The sequence below is a fragment of the Lactuca virosa genome, chromosome 5 (assembly GCF_052849685.1).
Source record: "Lactuca virosa cultivar CGN04683 chromosome 5, Lactuca_virosa_CGN04683_v6, whole genome shotgun sequence".
NCBI classification, from domain to species: domain Eukaryota; kingdom Viridiplantae; phylum Streptophyta; class Magnoliopsida; order Asterales; family Asteraceae; genus Lactuca; species Lactuca virosa.
Window position 1 is genome coordinate 163,601,509 of NC_136430.1, and position 9,777 is coordinate 163,611,285.

A 9,777-nucleotide genomic window follows, 5' to 3' on the forward strand; every position below is an offset into this window, starting at 1 on the left:
AAACATATTCCTTCTTTTTAAACCAATACGTGTTTTTTTTTTCAATACAAATAGGTCCTTCGGTTTTTTAAGCCGTAATTTATTTTTGGGTATATAATTTCAATTTTTTTTTTAATTAAAACTTTGACACACCTTCCTAACTATTAAACTCGCCTCATGTGCACTTTAGATCTTAAACAAACTTTAGTAAGTAAATTAACACTAATATAGTAGTTAGTGTCCAATGTCAACATACGTCAACGAAACCACAGGAGGTTTTTCTATTTAATTTGGTAGGGCACTTGGCATTGTGAATTTACACATAAATTGATTATTATAATTTAGAAATCACGGGACAAAATGTTCACTGAATTAAAAATAAACTATATATTAAAGACTGCTACATACAAATTTATTTAGAACTTTAAAATTTAAAATTATTAATTATATGATTAAAGTTTTATTTTTGTAAACAGACCATATGAAACAAATGTCAAAACATCTTATTGACCACAAGAATAGACAATCATTCAACCCGAGAGTTACATCATAAAATACGACATATTCATGATAACAAGCAATTATGATAGGAGATGCAAAAAATTTCACTAAAACATAAAATAATAGAAAATTGTTATTTAATGTTTATTTTAATTTAAGGAAACGTATTTACATATTTATCTTATAATATTAAATTATTCTTTTGTATGCTATTGTGTAATTTTATCTTTTTTCGGTTAAATTATCAGCTAGCTTTTTACCGAATCACTTGCTAGCTAGCTTTGCAGCTAAATTAAAAAAACATAGCCAAAAGCTCAAAAAATAAAAACTTTTTGATTTCAACGTCTAATTTTGTGTCATTTCATCCATAAAAAACTATTTACAAGTGGGAATAATGTCCCTAAACACAGATTGTAAAAAGAAACATTCTACATTTTGGTTCAACTCCCAAAGCAGCCTTCACCACATCATCAGTCAACTCTGTGTCTATCTCTTTCTCTTTCTTTCAAAGCTTTCAATAGATATATCTTCTAATGAAACTTTAAAAGCTTAAGTATACGCTTCTCTTTAAAATATTACTTTTTGCATTGCCTTTTAGGGGTCTAAATTTTGCATAAAATGTGTTTGGAAATTTATGCAGCTGAGATTGATTGCGTTTTTTGTCGAGGAGGGATGCGAAGCCATGACTTCATCATGTCATATGCTGTGAAACCAATCGCAACCGAAGGAACAATCTACCAACAATTGTGCATCTATGTTAGTATTTTTTTTTTTATACAAAAAAAAAAATCATTTATTAAGACAGAGAACACTTATTTCTTATATATATGTACACTTAGAAACACCAATAAATCGGTTGCAATATTTTCTTTTTTGAACAAATTCTCAAACAAAATAACATTTTCTAGCAGTTAGTTTGGCATAAACATTCAACCAACCATTATACATTCAAAAAAGTAAAAAAATAACATTGTTTGTAGTAGGAAAACATGTTTGAAAATGGCAAAAGTTGTCAAGTATAAGGGTTATTTTCACACATTCTTGGCAGCTATAACGGTTTTCCTTTTACAAAATTAGTGTATGAAGGGATTATAAATAAATATTACACATTTCATTTGCAAAAAAATAAATAATAATAAAAGGTCAATTAAGATTATAATAAATATATATTTTTTGTTAGTTGCTATATATATATATATATATATATATATATATATATATATATATATATATATATATATATATATAAGAAACAAGTGTAACTGAATTAAAATGGTGAGATTTTAAAAAAGAAGATAAAGATGTGTGATTTGAAATTGCATACCGAAATAAAAATAGATTGGTGATTCTTGCATTAAAGGCATCTATGTAATTGTAATTGAAAGTTGAAAGAAAAGAAAAGAAAGAGGTACCTTGATGTAATTTATGCTGAGGCCAGCAAATAATTGCCTCCATCCTTGTTGAGAGACAATAGTGGTGATCCCCTGCCATGTATTCTTATGTCTCCCACCCCCCAACCCTTGCATATTTTCAACCTACATACATACAACAATTAATTTTCAAAATCAACCACTCACTTTCATTTCTTTCTATTAAAACATTCCACTTTCTTTCTTTCTTTTTTCTTATTAAGACATCGTATTATAATTATTATAGCATTGATCACTTCTTTTGTTTATTATAGCATCCTACTTTCATTTCTTTCTATTATGACATTGTAATTTCAAAAAAAAAAAAAAAAAAAAACTGTACTTTGAAAAATCCAGGGTTAATCTCATAAAAGACCTTATATTTTGTGTTTTTTTCTGGATTAAACCTCAACTTTATTTTTTACATGAAAAAGACCTTGTATTTTTTCATTTTGTCCGTTTGGCCCTTTTAATCATTTGTTTCCAACCAATATGTAAAATGTGAGGTTTTTTCGAGAAAAACTGAAAAAGTTGAGGGTTTATTTGGAAGCAGTTAGAAGGTTGAGGGTTTTTTTTGGAAAAAAAAAAAGACAAAGTTGAGGGTTTTTCGGAAAAATAAAAAAATACAAGGTCTTTTTCAGGCAAAAAATAAAGTTGAGGTTTAATCTGGAAAAAAAAACACAAAAATAAGGTCTTTTATCAGATTAACCCAAAAATATAATGAATTAAATCAGTGATAACTGCTTTGTATTTGGATGAAACTACTAAAATCAGGTAGATTTTTGATAAGTAGAATGCAAAAGAAAGTAATACAAGAAATTAGAGCTTGAAAAATGTAAGAAATAAATAATTACAAGTAGGTTGCTATTTAGTTGGCATTTAAGGAAGCAAAATAAAATTAACAGGTACCTGCATCTGCCTTCTAACAACATCTAAAGGGTATGTGAAGGTTTGGCCAAATAAACCAGCCAAAGCACCACAACACAAACGCATCATGATTGATCTCTGATGCTCTTCAGAAACATGTCTTTTCAGCTTCTCATAAATATAAAACTTCAAACCAGCATATGGCAGAATACCAATAAGTGTTGGACCTGAAAACATATTTAGTAGCCTATAAGAAATATTAGGCAAATATATATATATATATATATATATATATATATATATATATATATATATATATGAATATGATATAATAACAACATACCTACACCTCGATACAAGCCACGCATACCACCCTCTGTATAGACACTTTGTAAAACATTTCTAATGCCACTGTAGCGAGGCTGTGTAGTAGTAATACTTTTACTTTTAGAACCATTTCCCAAACTTGCTTTTTCATCCACAACCTATAAAACCAGAAAGCAAAATAAGAATTGATGAATTCCAAAATTATTTGAAACATTAAAATGATTTGAGGAAAAAAAAAAAAGAACTGACTTGATAAGCGAGTTTGGTGCGAGCCAAATCGAGAGGATAAGTGCATAAGACAGCAGTGCCTCCAGCTGCTGAGCCGGCTAAGAGATCTACAACGGGCCCCGTCCCTAATAATCCAGTGTAGTTGTCCAACACCCAACATCTGTACTGCTCGTATGTCATGAAATGCAATGCTGCATATGGAACTATTCGAAGAACACTAGCTCCATTTCCTCTGAAAACACCCACCAAACACCATGCCATATAAATATCTACTCATTTACATACATACATTCTAAATTATGCAACTTCCATTTCCATTCATTTGTTTATCATAGCATTAGCATCCTACTTTCATGTCTTCCTCTACCCGATTATAGCAATGTCATCCTACTTCAAATCTTTTTCTTATTAAGACTATGTTTGGCGTACTGGTTGAAAAGCTAGCTGTTAGCTGAATAACTAGCTGACAGCTGAAAAGCTAACTGATAAAAAATGACATTTGGTAAAACTCACTGATAAGATAGTTGAAAGATATAAAATGGAACACAAGGACATTTAAAAGAATATGCTTTCTATAACTAATTAAGGGGTATATTTGGAAATTTTTAAAAAATCTCCTGAAAAGCTAGTCAAAGTAGCTTTTTAAAAAGCTAGCTTATAAGCTATTTTTTGACTTGCCAAACATGACAATTTAAAAAAGCTCAAAAAATAAGCTAGCTGTGGCGCCCCAAACACAGCTTAACTGAGTCGATTTTTCATGGTACATCGTCTTAATAAGAAAAAAAAATGGAAATACAATGCGGTAATAAAAACAGATGAAAGTAAAGTAAACAAAAAAGGTTGAAAACAATAAATAGCAACGTACTTTAATTTATTTGTTTATTATACTATTTTACTTTCATTTCTTCAAATTATGGCATTGTACTCTGAAAATCCACCCAATTATAGCAATGTCTTCCAAATACAAAGCAGCTTTCACTGCTATAGTTGACTAGGCTTTTCAAAGTATAATGTATGATTGTGTAGATTTTTCAAAGTATCGTCTTTATAAGGGAAAAATTGTAAGTTTAGTATAGTAATAGAAACAAATGAAAGTAAGATGCCACAATAAACAAAAAGAAGGTTAATGCAAAGAATAGCAACATACTTTTATTCATTTGCTTGTTATACAATCTTACTTGATTTCTTCCTATTAAAGCATTGTACACTGAAAAATCTACACAATGATAGCAATATGTCATTCAAATACAAAGCATTTTTCACTGCTATAAAAAGGGTAGATTTTTTCAAGTACAATGTCCTAATAAGAAAAAAAATAATAATAATAAAGTACAGTACTATAAGTGGATATGTTTTTCAAAGTACAATGCTTTAATAAGAAAAAGATTGCAAGTGCAACGTCTTAATAGAAAGAAACGGAGGTATGATGCTAGATATATTAATAAATAAAAAATGAAAGAAATGGAAGCAATAATATGATGCTAGACATACTTGTAAAATCCTGGAAGCCCTTCATGCTTTAGTAGTCTTTTCAGTGATTGATAGACTCCAAGAGACTGAAAACCTTGAGTTCGAGTCTGAATATACAAATAGAAAAGTTATAATATAACAAATAGAACAAAATCATGTATGGAAATTGGATATTGATGCATGATTCATCCCTTCTTTCTGCTACATCTTTTTACTGAATCATAACTTTTTTACCATTAAATTCATGAAGAGTGCAACAAGTGCCAATTTTCATGATCATCTCATTATGTCCTTATGTGGTAAACAGATTTGAAGCTCTAACATGTCATATCAAATTCTGGAGCCTAAATTGCAAAGATCACATAAAAAAACTCAAGCACATTACTGGTTGATCAATTTAGGATTTTAACATTGACTCTTTCCAGATATATACTACTCTTCAAAGTTCAAATATTGATATCCTAAAACTTAATGTTTCACATTTATCACTTTCTCCATGAATGCACACCATCAGAATTGTCTATAGAATCCAGTTGATCTTACATACAAACCAAGTTTCTAAATCTGATAAAATTCTGCATCAAATAATCTTCCAAATCTCAAATCCCTTATGCATTTATAGACATTGTAAACTGCTTAATTTTAACAATCAATGAATGCAAACAGCAACAGAAAAAATAAAGTCAAAGTGACAAATAGAGATACAAAACAAGTAAATAAACAAAACATAAATCGAAATTCCACATGTAGTAAGATCTTAATCCTTTCTAGTGGAGCAATGGAAGGATAATTTAGGGTTAAAAGAAAATGGTATTGGCAGTAAACATTATTATCTTAACATGGATGCAATTGATTTGATTCAAAGAAAATTCTCATCATAATGATAATTATGATATCATCCTTCGAGTACAAGAGTACCCTTATATGGAAAGTTGAATCATATCATTCTTGTTTTTTATTTAATAAAACAAGATAATGATTGAAATGGTATTAATATCATTCATTATATGGTAAAACACATATGCAGCTCTAACATGCCATATTGAATTATAACCCCTTTGAACTCAAATACAAACCAGCTTCTACATCTGATAAAATCACAAGTTCCTTATACTAATATGCTACATTGTGAACTTCTCAATTTAACAATCAATGAAAACAAACAGCTACAGTAAAAAATCAAAGAAACGTCATTGTAAAAATGAAACTAAAGTGGCATGGAGATTATAAAAGAAAAAGTAAATAAACAAAGCATTAATCAAAAGACCCACCTGCAATAAGATCTTAATCCTTTCGAGTGGAGCAACAGCAGTTTTAGCAAATGCTCCTGCAGCACCTCCAGCTATTAGTTCCTTGACATACACAGGCAATGTATCTAAATAAGCAACCTCTCTCCCATTAGAAGAACCCTCGACCAATCCTGCCACATTTGTGGATAGTGAAGAACCTTGGGAAGAACCCATCTTGAAGAAATACTCCTAAAATCACAATCTAAAAACCAAACGCCCTTTTCTTTTCAAACACTATGAATGTCCCTATTCCCTATCCACCCTGCAATTTGAAATAGTCCTTATCCCATCTATCTCTAGCAGTTGGCTCAACCCAATGTAGAGACAACCGCCTGAGCACACACAGAGATATGTTCGCCAGACAATTTTTATAACCGACGACAACAACCATATGCATCAAACAGAAAAAAGTAAAAGAAGAATATCAAACCGATCGAATTACCCTAAGACAGAATCAATATTCCATATTGATCTCTGTTGATCTACTTTCCGTAAATCTCTTGCGTGCAAATTAAAAACCAAAAAAACAACCTTCGGAATAACAAGAAATCGCAATACTCAATTCAGATTTCTCGACATAAACCTTAGAAACTGAATCCTCCAGCTAAAATCGAAATGATCAATAAACAAGAGTCGGCGGAGATAACAAGAGATCGGCAATACCCAATTCAGATTCCTTGGTATATAACCTAAGACGTCGATTGATTCTAAGTTGTAGTTGCGTAGGAGAGCAGGTATCTTGATGCATTTAATTTCTTTCAGTTGGCGTGAAATAAGAATCAGATACCCGTTCTCCTTTGGAATGGGAAAGTTGTTACCTTCCTTGAGCCTTCTCTCAAATTGGGAGAGATTTCTTCGTAGATCTACCAGTTTCTGGGAAATTGCATTGGAATTTAGGGTTTAAATAATAAATGTCAATCAGTCAAAATCGTGAGCCCCTGTTTTTGAACAGGACGTTTGGATTGTTGACCATTATCTGCCAATCATGTGAACTCTGCCGCAAAAGGGTTTAGCAAATGGACGTCTTCGTTTTTTCTTAGCACAATCTAACCTTTTTTTTCTTAGATTCATATTTTTCTACTTATTATTCAACAATTTTTTTCTGCTTATTATTCAGTAGAAACGAGGTTACTATGTTTAAAATTATTAGATAGAAAAAAGAAAAATATTAAATGTCCATATAAAAAATACAATGTATTTCAGAACGTAAGTAAAGTTGAATTAATATGATAAGTAAATAAGCATAATACTTTAACATAGATTTTGAATGATTTTTTTATATATTACATTTGAAGTTTTATTCGCCAGATTACCATCTTTATTTAAAATCAATAACTTTAATCATTATTTAATTTTTACTTTGGATAAAATAACATATAATTGACTGTATATGCAAAGTGGTCCTTATAAAAACAAACCAACATTTGACAATGATTGACCTTGATTTTATTTATGGTCATAGCACAAAAAAAAAAGTAGGGGATATTGTCATCTTTTGAATTTTAATAAAATTTTGATGTCTAAAGGTATTAAAGACAATCTTGAAATAAAAGTTCGATATCCGATATTACTTTCGGTTATGACCACTATTTCTATGATGCGATTACCCAATGATAGCACACGAAGTCTTGTCTCATTACATAAGCCATTTTTTGGACGATGTTTCTTAATAACATAACCAAAACACTGACTTTTAAAATTAACTTATGGTTTAGCAAACTGGAGATTTTAAGTTCATTTAGAACTTCAAGTGAGTATAAAGTCTCATCGAATAGTTCGTGAAGAAACTTTTATTGGCAGATCTATTTGAATTGATGTATTCTTTTTCATCTCTAAGGAACAATGACAACAGACGATCATTTACTTCTTGAAATACTTCATTTTTCGGTGCAAGTCTTGTTCATTCTTCAAAATAATTTGCATTGTTGAAGTTTTCATGAAATGATGGATATACAAACTCAATTAATGAACCTATAGCATCACAAGATTAAGTAATAAGAAGCTCGTTAGGAATATGAATAATTGTATCACCATCATTAGAACCACCCGTATTTCCTTCTCTTATATCCAACAACTAATTTGCAATTAACCTTGTTTGTTGTATTTTAGATGGATCACTTCCAACAATCAACCTCATGTCCTTTGTTAATTTTAGTACTTTGCAATTGCTATATATATATATATATATATATATATATATATATATATATATATATATATATATATGAAGAACTTAAAGATGCATTAACAATTTCTTGTCTGCTACCATTGGAAACAACTGGTAGAATTTGTCTGAAATCACCTCCAAATATGATTACTTTGACTTCAAACAAGATATATGAGTTGCTAACATTACCAAAACTTAATACATCCTTTAAAGCGTGATCCAATACTTCAAATGCATGCTTATGAACCATTGATGCTTCATCCCAAATAACCAATGATGTTTTTTTTAGTAATTTAGAGGCATCGTTGTTTCACTTTATAGAAAAAGAATCTTCATTAAGGTTTAAAGGAATACCAAAGCGAGAGTGTGATGTTCTACCTCTGGTTAGCAACAAAGAAGCAAATCTGCTTGAAGCAACATTTAAAACAATACATCCTGTATATATTATGGTTTTTGATAACGTCTTCCATAGAAAGGTATTTTCTGTTTCACCATAACCATGAACAAAAACAAACCTCCGTTATTATATTCAATTTCTATCATGACATCGTCAAAAACACCTCGTTGTTCATTTGTTAATGAGTCAATAAGTGTCTGAAATTTGTTTTGAAGAGTTGTGATGAAACGTCCCAAAAATGAAATATACAAGGTAAAAATTTCATTTTTAAATTAACCAAAACCAACATCCATTTATGCTAACAAGACGATAATCAGAGTATGATAATGTATCCTCAAAACATCAGTGATAAATCAAAAGATAGTGCATATTAAAACTCTGGGGTATGCAATGCGATCATGCTGAGCTCTTCCCCTTGGAACCCGAAGTACCTGAAAAGCATTAAACATAAAACTATAAGCACAAAGCTTAGTGAGTTCCCCCAAAATACCACATATACATACAGGACCTGCCCAAACATATAAACGGGTCCCACCCACAAGGCTCACCCAACATATAAACGGGCATCGCCCAACATACAAACATGTCCCACCCACGGGCCTCGCCCAACATATAAACGGGCCCCGCCCAACATACAACACATGCAAGAGTCACACAAACAATCTAGCCTCTTACACGGTATAATGATAAGACTCACCTCGCTATCGCAGGCAAAAGTCAACCACTCACACAATCCGAAATTGAGTGCTAAAAACTACCTAAACATACATACAAGGTGAACCCAGTAGTTCACTAACCCAAAACAAACAAATAATCTAAAAGCCAACCAAGTCAAAAAGTCAACGATCAAAAACCAAGGTCAACAGTCTGAAATTACACTTCAGCGAAACGCCACATCGTGGAAATCCCTGGCCACGTCGTGACATCGAATAAGACAAAACGGTCAGGTAGCCTCCCAGTCGCCAAGACGTGGCGACCAAGGTGTCACGGCGTGGGAACTGGGTCTTAACAACTTAATTGAATAAGTTGTTTTCTTTGTCCTTAAGAGCTCCAAAGCTCATATCTGATTCTTCCCAAGGTATTGATGGATAAAGTATCCAACTTTATCTATTAAGACACCCCACTAAGGCAAAATCTCCAACC

The 9,777-nt window shown here is 31.1% G+C and overlaps 1 protein-coding gene across 1 annotated transcript; it reads right to left on the minus strand.

Annotated features, from left to right (window-relative positions):
- Positions 1–791: 791 nt before the first annotated feature.
- LOC145115315 (Mitochondrial substrate carrier family protein) lies at positions 792–7,020 on the minus strand. The gene is made up of 7 exons (XM_079051588.1): positions 6,053–7,020; positions 4,803–4,888; positions 3,333–3,543; positions 3,100–3,241; positions 2,799–2,983; positions 1,893–2,015; positions 792–1,214 (listed from the first exon to the last, which is right to left on the minus strand). The coding sequence occupies exons 1-7, from the start codon at positions 6,242–6,244 to the stop codon at positions 1,113–1,115; spliced, it is 1,041 nt and encodes a 346-aa protein (XP_078907714.1). The 5' UTR covers positions 6,245–7,020; the 3' UTR covers positions 792–1,112.
- Between the last annotated feature and the right edge of the window lie 2,757 nt (positions 7,021–9,777).

Bases quoted from the DNA above. Each gene is read 5' to 3' on its own strand.
- LOC145115315 (XM_079051588.1), bottom strand. From the start codon at position 6,244: ATGGGTTCTTCCCAAGGTTCTTCACTATCCACAAATGTGGCAGGATTG. The intron at 3,544-4,802 runs GTATGTCTAGCA...GGGTGTTTTCAG, and splicing joins GGGCTTCCAGGATTTTACAA to AGGAAATGGAGCTAGTGTTC. The intron at 2,016-2,798 runs GTACCTGTTAAT...GTATGTATGTAG, and splicing joins TTGTTAGAAGGCAGATGCAG to GTTGAAAATATGCAAGGGTT.